We start from the raw sequence: 24,997 nt of genomic DNA on the forward strand, positions 1-24,997 counted from the left end.
ACCACATAATCTCACCACTCAAGACACTGAATTAGTAAGATGACTTCGAGTTCAGGCCAGTCTGGGCTGCAGTTAGTACCAGGGCAGAAAGGCTCTTATAGTGAGACCCTGCCTCAGAAACCAAGGGCTGCAGCAGGTGTAGAAGCTTTTCAGGAGCTGGGGAGGGGCTGGGGAGATGGCTCAGCAGCTAAGAGCCATCACTGCTCTTGCAGAGGACCTACGTTTGGTTCCCTGCACTTGTAGCAGGTGGCTCACAGCTGCTTCTAATTTCAGTTCCAGGGGCCCCGACACCCTCATCTGATCTTCATGGGTACCTGCACACACACACACACTCACTCTTTCTCTCTCTCTCTCTCTCTCTCTCTCCACACACACACACACACACACACACACACACACACACACACATACACACACACACAATTTTTTTTAAGTCTTAAAAAAACCAATGTAAACAAACAGAAACACCAGCTGTTACAGGGGCTAGGATGTGGCTCTGGTGGCAGAGTTCTGGATTCGGTTCCCAGCTCCATGTAAATAAATGTGGTGGTGCACACTTGTCATCCTAGAGGTAGAGGTAGGAAGAGCAGAAATTCAAAGTTGAACTGGCTTCCCTTGTAAAGCACTTGGATTCAATTCCTAGTACCTATATTTTTGGTCACAACCATCTGTAACTCTGCTCCAGGGAATCCAAGACCTCTGCCAGAAACAAGCACACACATGGTATGCATACATACTTGCCGGCATTCACATATATAAATAAAGATAAGTAGTTTTTAAAACCTTGTCTATAAAAAAAAAAAAAACGTTCAAGGCTATCTTTAACTACACACACAGTGAGTTGGAGCCCCTCCCAAAAGTGCCAATTCCCACTCCCTCCACGCCAGGTGTGCTGTTGGTTATTTTCCTTCACTATCCTGTGGGTGGCTGAGTGCCCAGGCTTGCTTCCCCTGTCTCAGTATTTCAAAAGAGATCTATAGTAAATGTCGTCAGCCAAGGAAAAGGTCAAAGTTCAAGACCAGAGGCACGCTGCTGCTGAACCCCAGTTGCTCTCGCAACATATTTCAACCAGGAAATCCAGATGGGGATCTCACTGATACACAACTCAAAATGTCTAGTGGCAAGGACTCTTTTTGTTGTTGTTTGAGTCAGGGTTTTCTTGTGAAGCCCTTTTGGGAGTTGGTTCTCTCCTTCAACCATGTGGGTCCTGGGGGTCAAATTGGGTTGTCAGTTCTAGCAGCAAGTGCCTATACACACTGAGATATTTAGAAACCCCTATTGCATTGTTTGTTGTTTTTGTTGTTGGGTTTTGTTTTCCTTGTATTTGTTTGCCTTTTAAAACAGGGTGTCTCTGTGTAGTTTTGACTATCCTTGGACTCTGTAGACCACATTGGCCTTAAACTCACAGAGACCTGTATTTGGCATTTTCTTTGGGCTGCCAACCAGCTCCCAAACAAAGACATGGAGACTTATTATTAATTAGCTTAGGTTTGTTCCATTGGCTATCTCAAAATACCAAAATGATTTCTCTTTTATACTCTTACAGATACTTCACATTTTGCACAGGAGGAAATTGAGGAACAGAGAATCATGACTTTCAGGGACTGTGGCCAAGGATAGGGGTCACATTCCCAGAGTGGCATCTGTTCTGAGTTGATAAACTCTATAGTGATGCTCATAAGCTCTTTTGTTCTCATGTATCTGAGGCATCTCCCATCAGGCCTCACACTGTGCATAGAAGAGGAGGATCTGCTCCTGCCCTCACCTCCTGTGTGGTGGGATTGCAGGCATGCACCGTTACACCCATTTAATGGGGTCCTGGGAATGGAACACCGGCCTCATGCACCAGTTCAGCTCCACTCCTAGCAAGCTCAGTCTATAGACCTCGCAGCACATGGGAGGCTGAGGCAGAAAGGACAGACAAGAGTTGGAGGCCACCCTAGCCTATACAGTCAGTTCTCTGCCTAGCCACTCAAATTTTACTGGAGCTAGGGGTCACATTATCTGGGTGTGACACCTGGGGGGCTACTCATACCTATGCATGGCTTGAATATACGGAACTTGCTCTCCTCATGACAGAGAGGTCTGAGTATTTCAAAACACTAGAAAAGGGCCTTTAAATGGCTCAGAGGATAAAGGTGCTTGCTGCTAAGCCTGAGAACCTGAGTTGGATCCTCCCTCAGGAGAAGGAGAGAAGAGACTCCAGCATGTTGCGCATATATATTCGAGCCATCCAGAGGCATGACAAATATCATGACAAGCACTCAGAAGATGTGACCTCCTCTGCAGTGAAATTTGAGTAGCCGGGAGGGGAATCTCTCTCAGAACCGAGAAAAAGCCCGGTGTCAAAACGAGTCCCTAGGCTTCAAAAGAGGACGTTCCGGGGAAGGGGCAAGGGGAGTGACTTCCAGGGACCTGACAAAACAGTCTCAGATCAGGGCCTGCAGGGACTCGCTCGCGCCTGCGCGATGAGATAAGGTGGGTGTGGTGACTCGAACAGAGGTGGGAAAGTGCAGGGCGTGGCTTGCTCCCTGACCACGCCCACTCCTATCCGGGTGCTTTGGGTCGCCAAGATGGCGCTCGTTATAGAAACCCGGGTTCCCGCAGGGGTGGGAGACTGGCCCGGGAGCCCAGCGCCGGGTACCGACTAGCGCAGTTCTGGCCACGGGGCTGCGCTCGAGCGTTCGCAGTTCCCTTGACCTCAGGGAACCCCGGAGCGTCCATGAACTCCGTGTCGCCTGCCGCGGCGCAGTACCGCAGCGGGAGCCCCGAGGACGCGCGCCGGTCGGAGGGTCGCCGACTGAGGGGACAAACCCGGATCCCGGATCCCAACAGCCTGGGGCCTTCAGGGGCGGGCGGGGCAGCTCTAGGCTCATCTGGAACCGACCTGGCCGAGCCTGACGAAGTGGACAAGTTCAAAGCCAAGTTTCTGACAGCCTGGAATAACGTCAAGTACGGTGAGGAGGGGGTGCAGAGTTGGGTGTCAGAGGGTTCATAGCGAAGCAGATCCAACCCTGTCCTGCGGATGATCCCACCCTGGGAGAATCACCTGCAGGTCCGGTGCTCCTCCTCAGTCCGAGTCCTGGGACAGGTTAGATAGGAATCATTTTCAAGCCCCGCCCAGTGCTCGTGTTTGACCTTGGCCAGATTTCTTCACTTTCTTGCGGTCTGTTTACTCCCCTGCTAAAATAGGAGCAATAGTAAGAACATACAGATAGAAGATGGTGTGGTTCAAACCTGTAACCCCACTGGAGAGGCTGAGGCAAGAGTATTACGAAGAGTTTTAGGCTAGCCTGGGCTAGGTAATGAGTTCCAGGCTGACTTGAGATCATTATGAGACTCTGCTTCAAAAAGTCAGAAATGAGGGCTGGAGAGATGGTTCAGAGGTTAAGAGCCCTGACTACTCTTCCATATGACCGTATTCAATTCCCAGCACCCACATAGCTGATCACAACTGTCTGTAACTCCAGTCCCAGAGATCCAACACCCTCACATGGACATTCATGCAGGTAAAGCATGTTAACAAAATAAAGGGCCAGTGAGATACATCAGTGGTTAAAGGCATTTGCCAGCAAGCCTGAGGACTTCATGTCTATTCTGAGTGGACCTGCATGGTGGAAGGAGAGAACTGACTCCTGCAAATAATCTACCCTCCAGACCCAAGCTGTGGCACTTGTCCACACATACACAGGCTCACACACAAAAAATGAAACATACTTTACACATTTTACAACAAAAATCAGCAGTCAGAATAGAATGGCCCTGGTTCCCCAAGTTAATGGTGGACTCTTATGAAGTTGTAACTAAGTCCCACCTGTGTTTTAGACAGATGTGGCATGGATTTTGCATAGCTGTACCTGAGATCCCAGCTAGGACCAGGCCCATTTCACTGTTGGGGAATGGAAGGCCCATTGCTGATACTTGCCTTAAGTTGCTGGGAGCTGCCCCTTGTCTTCCCCAGGTTGGGCAGTTAAGAGCCGGACCAGCTTCAGCAAGATCTCCAGTGTTCACCTTTGTGGGCGATGCTACCATTTCGAGGGAGAGGGTGAGCTGAGTCCAATCTGGGACCAGGGCTGGGGAGTCTTGTAGGGTTCTCCTGGGTTGGCAAGCTGACTAGTTGGCTCTCATAGGTGACATTCAGCGGTTTCAAAGAGACTTTGTATCTCGACTATGGCTCACATATCGCCGGGACTTCCCACCCATAGCTGGAGGCAGCTTGACCTCAGACTGTGGCTGGGGATGTATGTTACGAAGTGGTCAGATGATGTTGGCCCAGGGCCTGCTCCTGCATTTTCTGCCTAGAGGTAGGTGACTGTGTGTGTGTGTGTGTGTGTGTGTGTGTGTGTGCACATATGAGCAGGCTTTAGGAATAGTGTCAGGCTTCTGGGTCATCACTTTAAAATTGTTTTCAGACTGAGAAATTGGACAGTACATTGGAATCCCAGCATATAAGAGGTTGAGGCAGGATTTTGAGCTATAGAATACAGTCTGGGTACATGGTAAGTTTCAGGCCCATCAGGGATAAGTGTGTGTGTGTGTGTGTGTGTGTGTGTGTGTCTTTGTACATACATACCAGTAAAATGAGACTTCAGTTAGGCATGGATCAGTCCTGGGGACCGAAGTGCAAGGTTAGTTCCCTAGGCTACATGAGAATCTGTCTCAAAAAAAAAAAATATATAGGTAAATAATTGAGGAGGCATGAGTCACCATGCCTTTAACCCCAGCACTCAGGAGGGAGAGGCAGGTGGGTCTCTAGGAATTTGAGATGTCTGGTCTATAGAGTGAGTTCCAGGACAGCCAAGGCTACACTAGAGAGAAACCCTGTTTTGAAAAACAGAAATAAATAGATAATTTGGAGCTGGAGAGCTGGCTCAGCTGTTAAGATCATTCATTGCTCTTGCAGAGGACTCAGGTTTGATTCCCAGCACCAGTGGGATACCTCATACCCGTAGGTAGCTGTAATTTCTGGATCTAACATCCTCTTCTGGTCTCTGAGTACCAGACTCTCACAGAGCTTTTAAATACTTGGAGGCAAAACACTCCTGCACATAGGCTAAAAGTAAATTTTTATTTAAAAAATGAGTTTTGTATGTGTGTTCACAATTGTAGGTCAATTTAGAATTCACATGACTATTACAATTATATGTCAAATAAGAGAAAGTAGTGAAGTGTTCCCCAAACACTGTACAGGTTTTAACTACAAACTTCATCTCTTCTGCAGACTGGAGGTGGGTGGAGAGCACAGGACTGGCTCCCTGTGAGATGCCAGGGCCAGCCTCTCCCAGCCATTATGGACGGCCTGGTCGTCGGGTGCCTCCGAGATGGACCCAGGGTGCATTGGCAATGGAGCAGGACCGATGGCACCGGCGGATTGTATCCTGGTTTGCTGACCATCCCCAGGCTCCCTTTGGGCTACATCGACTGGTGGAGCTTGGGCAGAGCTCTGGCAAGAAGGCTGGGGACTGGTACGGGCCCTCTGTGGTGGCACACATCCTCAGGTGAGATCTGCTGCAGGGCAAGTGGGGGCTGCTGGCGACCCCAGGGACTCAAGGCTGTCTGCTTTCCTGCCCTCAGGAAAGCTGTTGAGAGGTGCTCGGAGGTCACCCGCCTGGTGGTATACGTCTCTCAGGACTGCACAGGTGAGGCTGGAAGCAGGCTTCTAACTGGAGCTGGCACAAATTCTGGTGTGGAGGGACACTTGAATCAGATTCTGGGTACAAGCTGTGGAGGTGTAGTCAGGGTCCCTCTGCTGCAGACCCTGGAAAGTCAGGACGAGGGGCCTTTCACCACTCTTCATGCCAGTCTAACTTTAACAAAAGACAAACTATGTTTATTTGTGTTTGGGGTGGGAAACCTATGTCATGGTGCACATGACATTGTGGGGAAGTGGGTATCCTGTGGGTTCCAGAGATCAAACTTGGATCATCATGAGTGGCATCAAGTGTTGGCAAGTGTGGGCTTCTAATGCTCATCCAGTGTAGAGGGTTTAGTGACTCAGTAATCCAAAAAAATACTGGGTCAGCAAAATGGCTCAGTGAGTGAACGCTTGCTGCAAAAGCCTGGCAGCTTGAATCTGAACCCTGCAGCTAATTTCAGCGTTGTCCTCTGACCTCCAGTTGTGTGCTGTGGTATGTACACTCCTGTCATTGTACATACAGACATACAATAAATACATTTTTACAAAAGAGTCAGGTAAGCGGGTGGTGGTGGTGCATGCCTTTAGTCCCAGCTCTGGAGCGACAGAGGCAAGCAGATGAGTTCCAGGACAGCCATAGCTACACACAGAGAAACCCTATCTCAAAAAATAAAAACCAGCCAAACAAACAAACAAAAGGGCCAGATAGATAAAGGCTCATTTGGCAAAAGTTTTTGCTGCTGGACCTGATGAAATGGATTGGATTCCTGAACCCCATAGTTGAAGGAGAGAACTGATACAGACAAATAAATTAATTAAAAAAGTGCTCTCAGCAGATTGACCAAAGGTTACCTATTGCTTTCTTCTAGGTCAGCTGATTACATTTATATAGCTTTGTTTATATTGAGGTATGGTGTCTTGTAGCCCAGGCTGGCCTCAACAGTTATGTAAGAACTATGGAAATAACCTTGACTCCCTACCTGTAGAGGATTGCAGTTTTGGGCTGGGCGTGATGGCGCACACCTTTAATCCTAATGTTTGAGGCAGAGGCAGGCAGATCTGTGTGAGTTCTAGGCCAGCCTGGTCTACAGGTCTACATAATGAGTTCCTGGACAGGCAGACCCTGCATAGTGAGACCCTGTCTCAAAAAAAAAAAAAAAAAAAAAAAAAAAGACACTGTCATTTGTGGTGCATTCCTTTAGGCAAGTGGGTCTCTGGGAGTTCGATGCCAGTCTGGTCTACAGAGCAAGTTCTAGGACAGCCAGAACTGTTACTCAGGAAACCCCATCTTGAAAAAGCAAACAAAAATAAAGGGGGGTGCTTTTGTGTAGAATGAGGAGGTAGCTTAATTATTTGCAAAGAACTGAAGAACTGAGTTGTATCACTAGAGCCTAGACATGGTAGCAGGTTCAGATGGGCTGTCCCTGGGGCTCTCTGGCAGCTAGCCTAGCCTACATCCTAAGCCTCAGGCTGGTGAGACTCTCTCTCAAAAACTAAGTTGGGGTATTGCTAAGAGACAATATTCAAGGTCACCCTCTGACCTCAGGAGTCCATACACAGGCATGTATACCCATATACACATGAATATGAACTTATCCAGCCACACACACAGGTCTGGGGATGTAATGTAATGATAAAGGGTTTACACTGACACAAAGCTCTGAAATTGATCACGAGCACCACAAAAAAACAGTTTAAAGTGAGGTATGCTGTTGCCTGCTCAGATCCCTGCTTACTGGGATTATGGCTCCTTTGGTAAAGTAGTTTCCTGGCACAAATAAAACCTTGGGTTTCATGTGCAGTGAACACTGTACAAGCCCAGTTTGGTGGTGTATATATGTAGAGGTAGAGGCAGGATGATCAGGCCTCACAGCCATCCTGGCTACATAGACTTCTAGGCCACTCTGGGGCACATCAACTCCTCAGCTCTTTACTCACCCTTTTTGTTAATCCCTGGAGGCCCCAGCATTGTCCAGGACTTGGTGCACTAGGAAGGCATTCTTTGCTGGTAAAGACAAGAGTTGCAAGTGTGATGGTGTGCCCCTGGGGCAAGAAGGCTGTGTAGAAAGGTGATCTGCTGCCCTGTCCCCACAGTGTACAAGGCGGATGTGGCACGTCTGGTGTCCTGGCCAGATCCCACAGCAGATTGGAAATCTGTGGTCATTCTGGTGCCTGTACGACTAGGTGGTGAGACTCTTAACCCTGTGTATGTGCCCTGTGTGAAGGTAAGTGCCTCCTGGGGGGCTCTCCACACTTAACAGTTGGGAGTCAACCATAGGTGTCATTCTTTAGACCTGTGTGTACACAGGCATGTGTTCTCATGTTCTTTATGCCTGTGTGAATGTTTGTGGTGACAGAAGTAAGGGAAGACTCAGGTACCTATTCTGTCACTATGCTTTATTCTTTTGTGACAGGTTTTCTCACTAGCCTTGGATCTGGGGTGGCAGCCAGCAGTCCACAGTGATACCCCATTTCTGCCCCACAGTACTGGGTCAAAGGCATGTGTGGCTATGCCCAGCTTTTTGTGTTTAGTCAGCAAGTGCTCTTATCATTTGAGCCATCTCCCCAGCCCCTACCCACCTTGTTTTATGAGACAATTATAGTCACATGCTACCTTGCTTATTGACATAGATTCTGGAGATTGAATGCATGTCCTCATACTCAGCATTACCCACGAAGGACACAGCTGCAACAGGTCCATGCACTGTCCTGGGGGCTGGGGTTCAAACAGGGAAATGAGCCAAAACTCTGAGAATGTTGGGTAGAGTAGACACTCTGAGAACAAGCTGGATTGTTCTGGAAGACTGGGGAAGGAGCTCCAGGTGGAGCTCTATGCTAGGTTGCACACTCACACTTGAGTTTTAATCCCCAGCACTTAAATGAACATTCTTACTAAAAACAGACCTAGAGTCAGGGGTGGTGGTGATGCATGCTTTAATCTCAGCATTTAAGAGGCAGAGGCAGTAGGTTTCTGTGAATTAGAGTCAGCCTGGTCTACAAAGTGAGTTCCAGGACAGTGAAAGCTGTTAAACTGAGAAACCCTATCTCTAAAAATCAAAACAAGCATGGGAAAAATAAACAAACCACTAGACCTGTCTTGCCATCCAAGCACTTGAAAAGTTGAGGCAGGAGGATCTAGACTCCAAGGGCAGATTCAGTTACATGGGAAGTTCAATACCAGCCTGAGCTCTGAGGCCTCATCAACAAAAGTTTGACACTTGAGCTGGGTGGTGTTGGCACATGCCTTTAATCCTGGCACTCAGGAGGCAGAGACAGGTGAATCTGAGTGAGTTCCAGGCCAGCCTGGTCTACAAAGTGAGTTCCAGGACAGCCAAGGCACACAGAAGAAAAATAAGTTTGGTACTTCAACTTGGACTTTAAAGGGAGGGGGTGATTGCAGAGGAGCCAGAGGAAAGCCCCTCCTTGGCCTTCTAGAAGTCAGTTGAGGAGGTGTCTCAGGGAAAGGGTACAGCATGACAGGCTCAGCGGAAAGCCGCTGGCATGTTTTCACTCAGATGGAAAACTTCCCATAAGATGAAAACACTATTATGCTATTATGTCATCTGTCACCTTACCCCTCGCCTCCCCTCCCCCAGCCCCATCTACAATGGCTAATATAGTGTTTGAAGAACATTCCCACTCAGACCACTTTTTTCAGTGTGTGCAAGGCCAGGCAGGCTTCCATCCCCAGCACCAAAATAAACCAAGAAAACAGTGCGGTGGCACACTCCTGTAAGCTTGGAGGCTGTGGAAGGAAAATGTAGTGCTGAAGGCCAGTCTGAGCTACATAGGGAGACTAACTCCTCTTGGTACGCTCCTGGCACTATAGCTGGTATCTGGGAGGTAGTGGATACAGGAGGATCAGTTTAAGGCAAACCTTGGCTATAATGAGAGTCTATCTTAAAAAAAAAAAAAAAAAGTGGCAGGCATAGTAGCACATGCCTTTAATCTCAATATTTGGGAGGTAGGGTTAGGCAGGGCTCTGAGTTCAAGGTCAGCCTGGGTACATAGTGAGATCCTATTTTGGAAAAAACAAGGTAAAATGTGGTTAGAGCAGTAGTTCTCAACCTGTGAGTCTTGACCCCTTTGGGGGTTCACATAGGGGTTGCCTAAGGTCATGGGAAAATGCAGATATTTACATAATTCATAGCAGTAGCAAAATTATGGTTATGAAGCAGCAATGAAAATAATTTTATGGTTGGGGTCACCCAACATGAGGAATTGTAAAGGGTTTCAGCATTAGGAAGGTTGAGACCCACTGGGTTAGAGATGCTCAGTGGATAGAAGGGAACACTGCTCTCAGGAAGAACCCGAATTTAATTCATAACACACATGGGCTGCTCACAACTGCCTAGAAACCCCAAGGATCTGATACCCTCCATTTCATACACACATGGGCTGCTCACAACTGCCTATAAAACCCCAAGGGGTCTGATACCATTTCATACACTGTACTCAGGTACAGGCCACACACGCACACACATACACACACAGATAGGCATCTGATACCTTCATTTTCACACACTGTACTCAGGTACAGGTCACACACACAACACACACACACACATATAGGCATCTGATACCTTCATTTTCACACACTGTACTCAGGTACATGTCCGCCCCCCCCCCCCCACACACACACAGAGATGGGCTCTCCCTTTAATTCCAGCACTTGGGAGGCAGAGGCAGGTAGATATCTTGAGTTTGAGGCCAGCCTGGTCTACACAGTGAGAAATTAAATTAAAAAGATACATAGCCATTTCTATAGTTCCTACATCTAACAGCTAAGTTACTGCTGTAGAATGTCAGTGCCAGCAGGTTGGGTTGGTTAGCATGACAGCTGTTCATTGGATTCCCTGGCTTCACAGACCCTCAGACCTGATCAGTTTGCTAAGCCCATCTGATACCAGCTTCCACCTCTGTACAGGAGCTCCTTCGATCAGAACTCTGCCTGGGCATCATGGGGGGCAAACCCCGGCATTCACTGTACTTCATTGGCTACCAGGGTAAGCTCCAGCCCCTTTCTTGGGTCAGAGCCCTCCACCTTCTTACCCTCCCTAGTTTACAGCTGCCCCCAAACCTCCCACAGATGACTTTCTGCTCTACTTGGATCCCCACTACTGCCAGCCCACAGTGGACGTCAGCCAGACCGACTTCCCCCTTGAGGTGAGCTGGTGGCTTTGGGATGGGAGCTGCAGGCACAGGCATAAACTTGGGGTGCCTCAAACATCTCTTATCTGCCCAGTCATTTCACTGCACCTCACCCCGCAAGATGGCCTTTGCCAAGATGGACCCCAGCTGTACTGTAGGGTTCTACGCTGGGAACAGGAAGGAATTTGAGACTCTCTGCTCGGAACTGATGAGGGTGAGCTATAATCATGGGGCTATGTTTTAGTGGTAGAGTCCCTGCCTACCATGTGCTAGACAGACACTGGGTCCCACCAATTGTCCTGGAACAGCAACACACTACCCATGCCTGACAATGGAAGGGGACATCAAGGTGGACTTCAGTCAAGATTATTTTGTTTACCAGCCCAGATAAGAGCAAAATGAAGGGTGGGAGGGCTGCCCGGGAGCTCATTACAAGCTCCAGAGCAGCTGTTCACAGGCTGGACAGTTAGTTGTATGCTGTCCAACTGCAGCTGGTTCCAGAAGACCCTGAACTGAAACCACTCTTCCCATCCTTCTGCAGATCCTCAGCTCCTCCTCAGCTACAGAGCGATACCCCATGTTCACTGTGGCTGAGGGCCACGCTCAGGACCACAGCCTGGATGCCCTCTGCACCGAGCTCTCCCAGCCCACACTACTGCTGCCTCGCACAGGACGCCTCCTGAAGTCAAAACAGCCTAGCTCTGAGGACTTTGTGTTTTTATAGTGGGAAGGGATGGGGAAAGATGCCAGACTATTTATTTTTTTATTTATGTCACGTCAGGTATGGGATATGGAACTCTTGATGGCAGTGCTGGGTCCCCTGTCATCATGTCCCCCATCTTCCCCAGCTTGGGGCCATGTCCTTTAGCTGCCCCCATCCCCCCTCAGAAGCCTGGGATGGAAAATGGGCTCTAGGGCACTCACTCAGGGCCTGACTCAAGTTCTGTAGCTTGCACTGGATTGTTGTGGTCCCCAGGTCCCAAAGCCCCTGTCCTGGGAGAACTGACTGCTGCTGGGTGGAGGCTGATAAAGACACAGACTTGAACATACTGGAGTTGCCTGACTCCCCAGGCTGTTCTACACAGCTCTGACAGCCTGTTTCCACAAGGAGAAGGGACAGCCCGCACCCTTATCTGTAGGCAGATTACACAGGTTGGGGGAGGTAGCCTGGCTTCCAGTGGCCCTCAAGGGTGGCTCTGCTGTTTCCCCCTTCGGCGACCCAACTGGCGGAAGTGCAGCCTTTTGGGGTTGAGACCAAAGGCCTGCAATCTCTGTCGGTTGAACTTGTGACCTCCAAGGGTAACTGTGGGACCCAACAGTCTGGCCTTCTTGTTCTTTTGCCTCTGGGAAGTTGTCTTCTCTGGGCAGGATGTGTGTGCCAACTCTTCTTCCTTGGCCACATGGGTCTCAGCCTGGGGCCTCTTCCCATAGGCTCCATCAGGCATGGGCAGCTGTGCCTGTGGGCTGGCCTTGCCCTGTGACTTCCCTGTGGCTTCTGTGGGCATTTCCATGCTACAGGAGAAAAAGTCAAAGTTCAGGTCAGCTTGCTGTTCAGAACATACAATAAACCCTCTCTCCCATTTTTCTTTGAGGGTCTTGTATAGCCCAGGCTAGTCACAAATTGTGTGGTCTCTAATACAGCTGTCGCTGTCCCAGAACTCACTGTAGACAACATTGGCCTTGAACTCAGATACATCTGGTTTATACAATCAATGCTGGGACAGAGCCTAGGGCTTCATGGATATCAGTAAGCACCCTGCCCCAGCCCATTTTTTGTTATGATATAATATAGTCTCACTATGAAACCCCCGATGGTCTCAGCTTCCTGAGATAACTGGCATAATATGACAGCTACATATTAGCTGAGCCAGCTGAACCCACTCATGCCAGTCAGCTCTTTGTAACTTGAGTGCAGTTAAGAGGATCAGTCTCAACTTGAGTCTGGGAAGGAATGACAGTGACCTTGTAACAGCTGCCTGTCTCCCTAGTGCTTGGATAACAGGTGTGTGCCACCATGCCCAGGTCCCTTGATCCCTATTCTGTTTCATGCATGGACTTGAATTCACCTTACTGAGAGGGACAGTGACTGGCCTAAAGATGACACAACTGGGTGTCAACTAGCTGGGCCAGTGCCACCCTCCCCAGGGCCCGGTGCTTACTCTTCCTGGCACAGGGATTTGAAGATCTGCCTCTTCTTCCATAAGTTCTGGGCCTTCTGGCTGTACACCTGCTTCTCCTGCATCTCTTCCTGCTCTGACCTGTGTGTCAGAGGTGTTCCAGCTGCTGTCCAAACTGGCTCCCCCAAACCCATCCCCCTGCTATCACCTGTACATGCAGGTCTTCTTCAGGGAACACCAGCGGTTCAGCTCCTTGTCATCAGCTGCAAGGATCTACATGGGAAAGAAGCCTCAGCAGGGATGTCAACAGAGTTGGGGACAACTGAGTTCAGTGTTAACCTGTTTTTGAGGCAGGGTCTTTTGTGTAGCTCAAACTAACTTTGGATATTCTCATGCTTGTACCACCATGCTGGCTCTTTTTTTTTTTTTTTTTTTTTTTTTTAAGTCAGACTAGCTTGTAATTTATAGTAATGCCCTACCCACCCCAGCCTCTCTAGTGCCAGCCTGCATCAGCACTACTTCAACTCTTCCTAGTTGAAATCCAGGCCTTCTTGCCTCTCCAGAGAATGTTCACCACCTCCCATTCTCTGTGCTCCTCTACCCTCCCTGCCTGCCCTGGTCCTAACCTCCTCGGTGCTGAGCCCGAAGTCACAAGGCACCACAGTACGGTACTTGAAACGACAGGGCAGGTCATCGATGATGTCCTCATAGTCCAGCCGGTAGTATTCATCCAGGTACTCCTCAAAAGTCCTGTCCTCTGCACAGGAGATATAGCCAGGGGTATTGTGTGTTTAAGGCCCTGTGAGCCATACTTCCACACTGCCCATCATGCCTTGTGCCTCACCAGGGTCAAATGTGGGTTTCTGCTGCCCCACTGCAGCTGCAAAGGGAGACTTGCGCTTCTTTTTCCCTGAGGAGGGGGCCTCACGAAGCTTCTTCCGAGGTTGGCTGGGGTCATAGTCAGCATCCATCTATCAGGAAGTGCTGGTCAGATAAGGCCAGTGCTAAATGCCCTCTGGAGGCTCCAGACCCAGACAAGGGACACTCATTGTTCTTACGGTTGCACAGCCCTTGTTGGCCTCAAACACACTGTGCAGCCAAGCCTGAGCTCCACCTCTGTGATGCTGGGATGGAGCACAGGGCTTTGCTTCTGCTCTGCCTACTGCACACTACTTGGAGCTCAGACCAGTGGCACTCACGTTAAAGTCAGGGTCCTCACAGTGTAGCCCCTGCTGCTGGCTCCAGGTTCCATCTTGCTCAGGTCCACTCCATGTATCCCAATTCCAGTCATCTGGTTCCACAGAGAGCAGACAAAGTGAGGACACCATGTGGGCTATACACCAGAGCCCTGGCCCCCCAGCTTTCTAAGGACAAGCACCTTCAAGCCCTTCTTCTTCCTCAAAGTGTGGCTTCTCTTCCTCCGCAGTGCCATAGAAGCCATCTCCAAGGCATTTCTGTAAGGCAAAGCCAGGTCTAAGGGCAAAAGTACCCACAGGCTTACAGGAGCTCAGCTGCCCCATGCCAATACCAGCACGACTCACCATCTTAATGTTTGGTTTTATGACACAGGGCTTCATGTAGGCCAGGCTGGCTCCTAACTATGTAGTAGAAGCTAGCCTTGTGTGCTATTGTAATCCATTTACCCTCACCTCCTGAGTACAGGGATTACAGGTGTGTGAATGCCATTTGTTTTGCTTTTACTGAGACATTCTTTTAGCCCAGGCTAGCAATCTTTCTGCCTCAGATTCCTAAATGCTGGGGTTATAAACCCATATCAACATGGTCAATTTGGTGTGGCTCCTGAGCCTCCCAACACCTGGTTCCCTGAAAGGGTCTCCTGTGTGCTGGACCCCTCCATATTGCCACCTGTTATCTAGATTGCATTTTACACAACTACACTGGGTTCTAGCTCTGCAGGATTCAGACCTTCTATATTATCAACACCCATGACCTCATCGCTAGTCAGGACTCAATTGAGCTAATCATTTGTGACAGGCAGAAGATATTTCCTCCAAGATCTTACCTACACTACATATGGTTCACATCTATACTTACATGGAGGCTGAGCTGGGGGGTGGGGGTTTGTGTTTTGGTAAGTAGCAGGCTAGCCTGGGCTATAGTATGAGGCTGGAGCTCAGATGGCAGGGTGCTGTCCCAACACACACAGAGCTCTGGCACCATCCCTAACATTACAATCAACATCTGGGGCCACAGCTGTAATCCTAGCCCAGGGAGTCTAAGGCCACATATCTTCATCACTATCCTGATCCCTGAGTCTACCAGGATATGTCAGGCATAGTGCAGGCTCTTGATGACAAACAGGCTGGGACTGGGCACTCTGAATTCCAAGAAGGGCACTGGAGAAACTCTGACATCTACTGGGGACTTGGCAAAGGAAAGCTTTAGCCTTTAGTTTTTACTCTGTATGTGTGGGTATTTCGCCTGAATGTATGTTTATACCACATGCCTGCCTTAGTACAGGAGGTCAGAAGAGGGCATCAGATTCCCTGGGACTATAGTTACAGATAGCTGGAACTGTGGTGATGTAGTGATGGGTAACGTGGGTGATAGGAATTGAACCTTGGTCCTCTGGAAGACCAACCAGTGCTCTTAACCCCTGAGCCACCTCTCTAGGCCTATCTGTGCATTTATTAAACACCTTCTATATGCTCAACCCTGAGCAGCTTCTTGCTGTGATTCTTATAGCCACCGCTACTCTCTACTGAAAAACCAAAGCTAGGACCTGAGAGGCTCTTGAAATAAGAAAGCAGACATCTCAGAACTGGAGTGGGGATTCAGCGGTTAAGAGCACTGGCTACTCTTCTGAAGGTCCTAAGTTCAATTGCCAGCAACCACATGGTAGCTCACAACCATCTATAATTCGAGCTGGTGCCCTCTTCTGGCCTCCTTCCATCGTTCCCTAGAGTTGGCTAGTGGCCTCTTTGGGGCATGTCACAGTGCCAAAACTTTTTTCCCCCCCATTTCTCTGTGTAGTCCTGGAACTTAACTCTGTAGACCAGGATGGCCTTGAACTCACAGAGGCCTGCCTCTGCCTCCCAAGTGCTGGGATTAAAGGCGTGCACCACCACCACTTGGCTCCAAACCTTTTCTTACAGATTCTAAGTACCTGTTTCCAAAGAATGATGCTATGTACTCTCAATACAACAAATGTTAATGGCTCAGAAGATGAGCTTTGGGTTAGGCTCAGTTGTAGTACATTTGCAGGGAGTTCAATGGTTCTATCCCTATGTCACCAAAAACAAACTCAAGGACTGGTGAGATGACTCAGTGGGCAGAAGCACTTTAGTGTGATTGCTGGAATCCATACAGTAGGTAGTCAGAGGACCAGTCCTAAGATATCCTTCACATACATGCTATGGAACACATGAAAACTCCAACACATAAATGTTAGGACAAATTTACAATGAATAGATAAATTCAAGATTCAAGCATACACCTGTAACCTGGTACCCAAGGATCAGAGGCAGGAAGTGGAGAGATGGAGGATAGCCTGGATATGTGGACATCCTGATATGTCCATGACTCAAGCTGAATTCCCATCCTCCTTGCTCACGATGCCAGGCAGAGAGACTGTTCATTTTCTGTTTCTAGTGATCTAGATCTAGGAACTCTCTCCTGATGGAGTTACAGCCTCCCAGCCCCACAGTCATGACGAAAACTGACTCCATGTGCTGTGTGCTAATCTGGGTTATTCATTAGCTTGGGTGGTTTTTTTTTTTTTTTTTTGTTTTTGTTTTTAACCTTCATTTTGTAGTACTGGGCTGGAACCCAAAGCTAGGGAGCTGCGGTCACACCCCAACCCCTCACTGGGGGACTGTAGGCAGGGGTTCTACCACTGACCCAAACCCCATACCTTCACTCCAAGTCTTAGTATGTAGCCAAACGCTGACCTCCAGCCCACTATGTATCCCAGGCAGGCCTTGAAGTCATGCTTGTCCTATCTCAGTGCAGCTCTACTTGTAACCCACCCTTCTGAGCACTTACCTTTCTGGTCCTTTCAAGTCTGTTCCCCCATCCATCCTTCCTTAGCCATTATAGGCCAGGAAAAGGTCCAGAGAAGTCATTTCTCTGAGGCCATGTAGGCAGGAGGTGATCTCTGGTTCCACAGACAAGTTTCTGAGAGGTCATACCTGCATGAGCTGGTCATGCTGGGCAGGGTCAAAGTCATCCTCCAGGTCCTGCTCCTCAAGGCCCAGTGTCTCGTTGCCAGTGACCTGGCGCAGTTTCTCCAGCTTAGCCAGAATCTCCTTCCTCTTTAGGTTCTTTAACTGTTTCAACTCCTCCTGCTTCCTGGCCTTCTCCTGTGGGTGAAAGATGCTCAGCATGCCTGAGAGGTAAAGCCTTGCAAATAGGCAGATATTCCTCCTGCCGGGATCCCTTCAGGGCTTACGTGAAAACCAGTGCTTTGGGAACTAGGCAAGTGCTCTAGCCACTGAGTGACAGTCTGTATTTTGTTTATTTATGAGACAGGGTCTCACTTTATAGCTCAAGATGGCATAGAACTCTTTCTGTAGACCAGGCTGACACTGAGGTTATGGCGACCTGCTTCTGCCTCGCAGTACTGGCAAGAACTCAAGAGATTATCCTGCCTCTGTCTCCTGAGTGCTAAGATTAAAGGTGTTTGCCACCAGCATCTTTTAACTGTCTTCTGTGGAGATGGTATAACTATATTCCCCAGCTTGGCCTTGAGCTCTCTACCTATCTTGGGCAGGCCTGAAATTTTTGGTGTCTGTGCCTTGATTATGAGGGTTTGGGGATCGCTGGTACACTCACCCTCTTCTTCCGCTCCCTAGTTTCTTCCCTCTTCTCCTTCCTGCGCTCATCCTTACGGCGCACAGATGATGCAATGCTACGTGGGTACGTCTTGACCTGTGGGCAGGAGAGGTGCCCAGAGGGGACTCAGAGATGGTATGGGGGTTGAAGGGTTAGACCCTGGGCAGCCATGTCCTCCCTGACCCAGGACTGGGCACACACTGAGGCTGAATCAGGCTCCTCAAAGCGGAAGTTGTACTTGTGTTCAAAATCTTCCTGCTTCCTCAGGAACAACTCCCCTTCGTCTGAAGAGTCGTCCACTGCCAGCTGGACTGTGGGGCCTGGAACCCTGAAGGACATGATGGAGAACCCAGTCAGACATGAACTCCTTTTATCCCCACAAGAACTCTACAACAGGGGCTGGTGAGTTGGTTCAGCAATGGAGGAAACCGACTCCCACAAGTGTGCTGCCCCATCCTTGTAAGCATAGAAATGTAATGAAGAAATTATAAATAATACAAAAAAAAAAAAAAAAAAAAAAAAAAAAAAGGTAGGCGGTGGTGGAGTGCGCCTTTAATCCCAGCACTCGGGAGGCAGAAGCAGGTGGATCTCTGAGTTTGAAGCCAGCCTAGTCTATAGAGAAAGTTCCAGGACGGCCAGGGCTACATAGAGAAAACCTGTCTCAAAAAACAAAACAAAACAAAAACAAAACAAAACAAAAAAACCAAAAAAACCCCAAAAAGAACAAATAAACCAAACCCAAGCTCATAGTGCCCACTGTGGTGGCCCAGGATCCTGGGTGCTAGACAATAACTGAGGCACAGCCTGGAAAGAGGAACTGGCTGCTCACCCTTCCTCCTCTATTTCTTCTTCCTCCTCCTCTTCATATCGTTTGTTGAGAATATAATCCTTCAGGAATTGTTCGCCCTCATCCAGTTCTGGGCTGTTCCAGTACTCCTTGAGGTGTGTCTATGGGGAGAGAGGATAACACAAGCTCAGTCCCATGGAGGGGGACATGCAAATTGCCTGGGATGGACCATGAGAATTGAAATTTCACAGCTGACCTAGAGCGGGTAGATTAGCACCAGGTCCTGCTGTGTAGTACTGGCTGATTTTGCACTAATTGCAATCCTTTCTTATCTTCTTGAGCACTGAGATTACAAATGTCAGCCACCGCACCTGGCCTATATTAGCCTCAATTTATCCACTGAGAAACTGAAACCCAGAATTTGTTCATTTTATCCTCAAAGAATGTGCCTTTGCTTGTTTTTGGTGCTGGGGATGGAACCCAGGCCCTTGTGCATGCTAGGTAGGTACTACCTTTGAGCCATGACCATCTGCTCACTGGAGGATTCGGGGATGATGCCCTCCCACTGAGCCACAGCCCCAATACCTCACTGGGGGAATTCTAGGCAGGGGATCTACCACTGCAGCACACCCTAGTCCCTCAAGTGTCGTGGAGTATCTGGAAGTAGGTGACACAAAGTTGGAACAGGCAATTTAGCCCTGGGGACTACATCAAAGGACTTACCAGTTCTTTCAAGGACTGAGAGCAGTGAATCTCCTTTTGCCCCTTTAGCCACTCAAGGTAATCCACTTCTTCCTGGGCCTGTGGAAGGGTAGCAGTGAGTTCCCTGGGAACCCAGCTGCCCCATGTGCAGTGCAGGCATCCCAGCATGTCCCAAGCACCAACCTTTTCTTCCCCACTGCTGCTGTGTTTCCGCAGCAGCCCAGAGCCACCTTCAGTACTGTCCTCGTCACTGCTGTCCTCCACGAAGGCTCGGAAGCTGCACAAGCCATTGAGCAGATGTCAGCCCTGACACTGTGGCATGCGTACTTCTGGCACTACAGTGGCTGTTCTGTGCCCCACTTTATCTCCTGTCTCTGTAGCCACCAACCCCAGCCCCAGCTCACCTTTCCTTCAGCTGCTTCTGTTCTTCTACATAACTTTTCATTGACGTTTCCTGCAGAGGAGGAACTGATGTGGGCTCAAGCCAGCTATGAACCATCATGCCCTCAGCTGGCTACTGTTCTACCCACCTTGAGCCTGTGGTCAAAAGTCTCCCCATCAGAGTTGTCCTCGTCAACATATTTGCTGTGCAGAAAACAGCAGACTTTAGAACACAGCACCAATGCACAATAGCTCAACCCACAATACCCTGACTTGACATTATTGGGTATTAACGTCTATTTAGTATTTACTTTTCCCAAAGAAACATTTTATATTTCAGTGTATGTATGTAATGGATGTGTTGCATGTACATGGCTACAGACTCAATCAACTGAGTCATTTAGTCTACCTCACTCCTACCCCAGAAGACAAGGTTTTAGCATGTAGTTCCTCCTGGCCTGTAACTTCCTATCTGAACTAGTCCGACTTCAAACTTAGGAAAACTCTCCTGCTCCCGTCTCTTGAGTGCTGGGGTTATAGCCAATCTCTAGCTGAAATTGGCTAGAACTTTTAAGTTTTAACTTAATTTTTACTTCATAATATTTTCCTCCCTTCTTTTTTAAAACAGTGCTGAGGATCAAACCAATAGCTTTCTGATGGGAGATGTCATTCTGTATATGTTTCTCATACTGGTTAATAAATAAAGCACTATTGGCCAATAGGAAAGGAAGATAGGATGGACTAGGAGACAAGGAAGAAGAGAAAGTAGTAAGGAGGAGCCAGGATGGAGAGCCTGGAGAGAACAGAACCACCATTCCTCCACTCTTGGTAAGACCATGTGGAAATACATAGAAATGGGTTAATAATTAACACAGAGCTACCGATAAGAAACTAGCACCTGGCCAATAGCATTGTATCAAATACAGAGTCTCTGTGCATTATTTGGGGCTGGCGGCGTGGCGGCAGGACAAGACCAGGCGGCGGGCGGAAAAACCATACTCCTTACAGCTTTCCACAGGGCAGACAAGCATTCTACTGAGGTCTTATTCACTCTGTAGACCAGGCTGCCCTCAAACTCAGAGATCCACCTGCCTCTGCCTCCTGGGTGCTCATATTAAAGGCATGCGCCACCACTGTCTGGCACAAGCACTCTTAAATGCTGGGTCTTCTCTCTAGCCTTTAAAAACATTAAAAATATGCTATTCTTTTTCATCGTGTGTATACGTGTGTCTAGGTGTATAGAAGTGCAGTGCCTGTGGAGGGCATAGGTAGAGGATCCCCTTAGAGTTGGAGTTATAGATGATCATGATCTGCTGAACCTGAATGTTAGGAACTGAATTCTGGTCTTCTGAAAAAGCAACAAGAATTCTTAACCACTTATCCATCTCTCTAGCCTAAGGTAAAAGATTTAATTAATTTTATTTATGGTGTGTTTATGTGTATGCATGCCATAGTGTGCATATGGAAGTCAGTTCTATCCTTCTACCACGTGAGTCCTAGGGACTGAAGTCAGGGTGGCAGGCTGGGTGGTAAACACCACTGCCTGCTAATCCTCACACAGGCCACCACATAGTGGAGGCTGGCCTAGAACTACTGGAACTTCCTGGAACTACTATGGAGACCAGGCTGCCTCTGCCTCCTGAGTGCTGCCCAGCTTATGCTAAAGCTCTTTTTGGTTTTTTTTTTTTTTTTGGTTTTACAAGACAGGGTTTCTCTGTAGCTTTGGAGGCTGTCCTATAACTCACTCAGTAGGCCATGCTGGCCTGGAGATCAAAGAGATCCATCTGCCTCTGCCTCCTGAGTGCTGGGACTAAAGGTGGGCACCACCACCACCCGGCTATGTTAAAGCTCTTAATGCCAAACCTGCAGACCTGAGGTTTGATCACTGGAACCCACATTGTGGAAGGGGAAAACAGAAGTCCAACAACTTCTACATGTGGTATAAAAAATAAATTAATTAAGAATATTAAATTGGGGGCTGGTGAGATGGCTCAAAGGTTATGAGCACTGGCTGTTCTTCCAGAGGTCCTGGGTCAATTTCCAGCTCCTACATGGCAGCTCACAACTGTGGGGAACCCCAAAGCAAAGTTAGCATCTTAACAGCCATCTTTTCTACTATTCTCTTAAATACTAACATACTGGTAATTTTCCATTCCCTTATGACTGTTTTCCTGTTAAACATATGATGCAGCCTGGCCCTAAAAGAGTCCCAGCTGCAGGCTTATCGTATAGCTAGTTCCTGCTTGGAAGAACATTATGTTTCCCTCACATCCTCCTTCTGGCCCATTCCCTCATTTCTCCACTACTTAAACCCTGTGATTATATTTAATAAATGAGACTTGATCAGAATACTGTTTTGGCTCCATCTCTCGAGTCTCTTGTCTCCTCATTCTTACCTCCCTCCCTCAGGGTCCCCGAGGACCCCAACTGACTCCGAGGGCTGGGGCACACAACTGCCTATAACTCCAATTCCACAGGGTCCGGCATCCCAGTTGCACAAGTATACATGTAGGCAAAACACCAATGCATGCACATAAAATTTTTAAAAAGTTAAATAGGTAAAATTAAGAATGTTAAAAAGGCAGGCAGTGGTGGTGCACACCTTTAATCCTGGCATTAGTGAGGCAGAGGCAGGTGGATCTCAATGAGCTCGAGGCCAGCCTGGTCTACAAAGCTAGTTCCAGAAAGGCAGGGATACACAGAGAAACTCTGTCTCAAAATGAAAAAAATAACACCACCAGCAAAACCCTCTGATACATCTTCATGGTCCCTAGAGAGCTGGAGGCTGATAGGTGGGGATGAGGGTCTCCTTACCCTTCTTTCTCTAAGATGACCTTCCTCTCATAGTCCTTCAGGTACATGGGCTGTATTTTCTTCTGCTTCCCTGAGGCTGCTGGCTCCTCCTCACTCTCTGAAGATGAGGTTTCAGCTGTGGGTCAGCAGAAGATACCTGTTGTTGCCCCCAACTTCCCTCTTCCCTTGGCAGAGAATCCCACAGGCACGACTGGGAGCAGACATAAGTTCTAAATTCCTGCCAGCCCCTTCCAACTGTAAAATAGTAAACCATCCTACTCTACCCTTCATTTTTCCAGGGACAGAGTATAACGTAGCCCAGGCTAGACTAAAACTCAACCAATCAAGTCTTTAAGTACAGATAGAGCTAAATTGACAGTGTTTGCCTAACAAGCCTAAGTCTCTTTGTTCAATGTCAGTTATGTGGCACACATTTGTAATTCTTGCATTTTGGAGAGTGGAGGCAGGGGGATCAGAAGTTCAATCACACTCTTGGCTACATAGTAAATAAGAGGCTAGTTCTAGGTTACATAAGACACTACCTCAAAAAAATAAAAAAGCATTTCTAACCTGGTATTTTAAACTTATGAATTCATTGAATTCATAGAGAGGGCTTTTTTTTTTTTTTTTTTTTTTGTTTTGTTTTGTTTTGCTTTTCTGAGACAGGGTTTCTCTTTGTAACTTTGGAGCCTGTCCTGGAACTAGCTCTACAGACCAGGCTGGACTTGAACTCAGAGATCCACCTGCCTCCTGCTTCTCAAGTGCTAGGATTAAAGGCATGCACCATCATGGCCAATGCTTATGGATGCCAGAGGCCATCTTGCATGTATCATTCCTCAATTGCCATCCATTCTTTTTTGGTTTTTTGAAACAAGGTTTCTCTGTGTAGCCTTGGCTGTCCTAGACTGACTCTGTGAGTCTGGCCTCAAACTCACAGAGACCTGCCTGCCTTTGCCTCCTGAGTGCTGGGATTATGGGCTGTATACTACCACTCTGGAGTCTGGCACCTCAGTAAGTATGGAAAACATTTCATTCAACAATTCAATTCCATAAATACTAAGGTAGAGAAGCAACCTCCTCAATACCTGTTCTCTGATAGAAAGTAGCATCTTTCTGGTAAATTCGGGGGTCCTTTTTCTTCAGCAAGGACAGAGTCCTGTAAAAGTCTCTCTCCTGCTGGGGATCAAATTCCTAGAGCAGGAAAAAGAACAGGGCTGACTTCAGAAGGAAGGCACAGTATGAGTAGGGGCTGGGACCAGCAACCCTGAGGATTAAGTGGGGGGGTAAGGAAGAATAAAGAGCGCAGATGAAGAGAAGCAGCACAGCACTGGGTCTGGGCAGGTGTGGCCAGAAGGCAGGGATCGTGGTAGGCACTTGATAGGGTAAAGCAAGAGTGGGAAAGGAGGTACACCCTGAAAAGTTCAGGTGGGCGACTGAGCAGGCACACAGAGTGCTCCTGGGTGGACCATGAGAAGGCCCTGGCTACATATGATGAAGCCAACATTAGAGCTGCTGTGGGAAGACAAAGTGGTGTCCCACACGGTCTAGAAGGTACTACAATGCAGACTCTGGATTTTAGGAACAGGAAGGATGGTTCCTAGGGGACAGAAGGGTTGGACCACTAATCAGGATAGATGGGAGGACAAGGTGATCATAAAGTAGAAGGGATATGACAATCCCTAGGGATGGGTAGGTCACTGTCTGTCTCTTAAGGGATGGGGGAGGTGTCTTGGAACTACCTTAGGGCTCTACTGGGTTAGGGGAAGATCCCATCTGCAAATTGGTGGGTGGCCTGGAGTCAAGTAGTGAGGATTTGATGTCTCCTAGACATGGAGAGAGTACTACTGGTAACTCAAGGGACTAGGGGGGTGGGTCCTGATGTTCCTATAGTGTCCCATATGATTAAAGTAAGGCGCTTGGTCTTTCTTGGGAAGTAGGGAGGATGTGGCAATTCCCTAGGTACAAGGAGAATGCTGCTTGTCACTTAAGGGATTGGGATGCAGGTCTTGGGATGTGCCTATGGGGCCCTATGGGGTTAGGGTCCCACGTGTATCTAAGTAGGGGTGCTGTGGAGGCTTGAGGCCAAGTTAGGAAAGTAGGAAGATTTAGCGACCAGTAGGATGAAGCTATCTGTCACTCAAGGGGTTAGGAGATAAATCTAGAACCATCCCTTTAGGGTAAGGCATTCCAGGGCATACAGGTGAGAGAGCTCAGTGGGTGGGAGGCTTCAGATTTCTTCCAGAAAGAAGGGTGTATTTGGCGATTCTTGGGTTGGGGGGAATGCCTGTCACTCAAAGGAAGGAGGCGGGTCTTAAAGACTCCCGGACAACCCTGCCTGGTTAGGTCTGGGAAGCTTACCACATGCTCGTCGCTGGAGTTAGACTCGGAGCTGGAGTCGCCGCCATCCAGATCCCCATAGCGATCCTTCACTGTGGGGTACAAAGATCTCCTCTCAGCCACCTTTAACAGATGCATCCTCCAGTCCCCCACACCCCGGCCTGCGCAGGCACCCCTCACTCACGCCGCTGCAGTTCCTCACGCTCGCGGTAACGACTGTAGCGCGCGGCAAACGCTGCGTTCACCCTCAGGGACGCAGAACCGTGCGGTTCCGGCATGGCGACTGTGAGGCCTAGTGCG

The 24,997-nt window shown here is 48.5% G+C and overlaps 2 protein-coding genes across 4 annotated transcripts; one reads left to right on the forward strand and one right to left on the reverse strand.

The window, feature by feature from the left end:
• The first annotated feature begins 2,671 nt into the window (after window positions 1-2,671).
• Atg4d (autophagy related 4D cysteine peptidase) lies at window positions 2,672-11,834 on the forward strand. 3 transcript variants are annotated; one of them, XM_051196774.1, is made up of 10 exons: window positions 2,672-2,957; window positions 3,962-4,045; window positions 4,131-4,304; window positions 5,222-5,498; window positions 5,575-5,639; window positions 7,730-7,860; window positions 10,563-10,641; window positions 10,725-10,801; window positions 10,908-11,000; window positions 11,328-11,834. In XM_051196774.1, exons 1-10 carry the CDS (start codon window positions 2,723-2,725, stop codon window positions 11,508-11,510), a joined length of 1,398 nt encoding a protein of 465 aa, XP_051052731.1. In that variant the 5' UTR covers window positions 2,672-2,722; the 3' UTR covers window positions 11,511-11,834. The 3 variants fall into 3 exon arrangements, with proteins under 3 accessions (XP_051052731.1, XP_051052732.1, XP_051052730.1); XM_051196773.1 differs by having other exon boundaries at window positions 2,677-2,957; window positions 10,881-11,000; XM_051196775.1 differs by lacking the exon at window positions 10,908-11,000 and having other exon boundaries at window positions 2,674-2,957.
• Window positions 11,489-24,997, reverse strand: Kri1 (KRI1 homolog). The gene is made up of 19 exons (XM_051196767.1): window positions 24,882-24,997; window positions 24,719-24,789; window positions 23,446-23,551; window positions 22,382-22,496; window positions 19,717-19,771; window positions 19,591-19,640; window positions 19,370-19,463; window positions 19,208-19,285; window positions 18,527-18,645; window positions 17,899-18,025; window positions 17,698-17,793; window positions 17,055-17,225; window positions 14,282-14,357; window positions 14,103-14,194; window positions 13,748-13,874; window positions 13,530-13,660; window positions 13,112-13,176; window positions 12,946-13,044; window positions 11,489-12,298 (listed from the first exon to the last, which is right to left on the reverse strand). The coding sequence occupies exons 1-19, from the start codon at window positions 24,973-24,975 to the stop codon at window positions 11,971-11,973; spliced, it is 2,094 nt and encodes a 697-aa protein (XP_051052724.1). The 5' UTR covers window positions 24,976-24,997; the 3' UTR covers window positions 11,489-11,970.

The sequence above is a fragment of the Phodopus roborovskii genome, unplaced genomic scaffold (genome assembly GCF_943737965.1).
Source record: "Phodopus roborovskii unplaced genomic scaffold, PHOROB, whole genome shotgun sequence".
Classification (NCBI taxonomy): domain Eukaryota; kingdom Metazoa; phylum Chordata; class Mammalia; order Rodentia; family Cricetidae; genus Phodopus; species Phodopus roborovskii.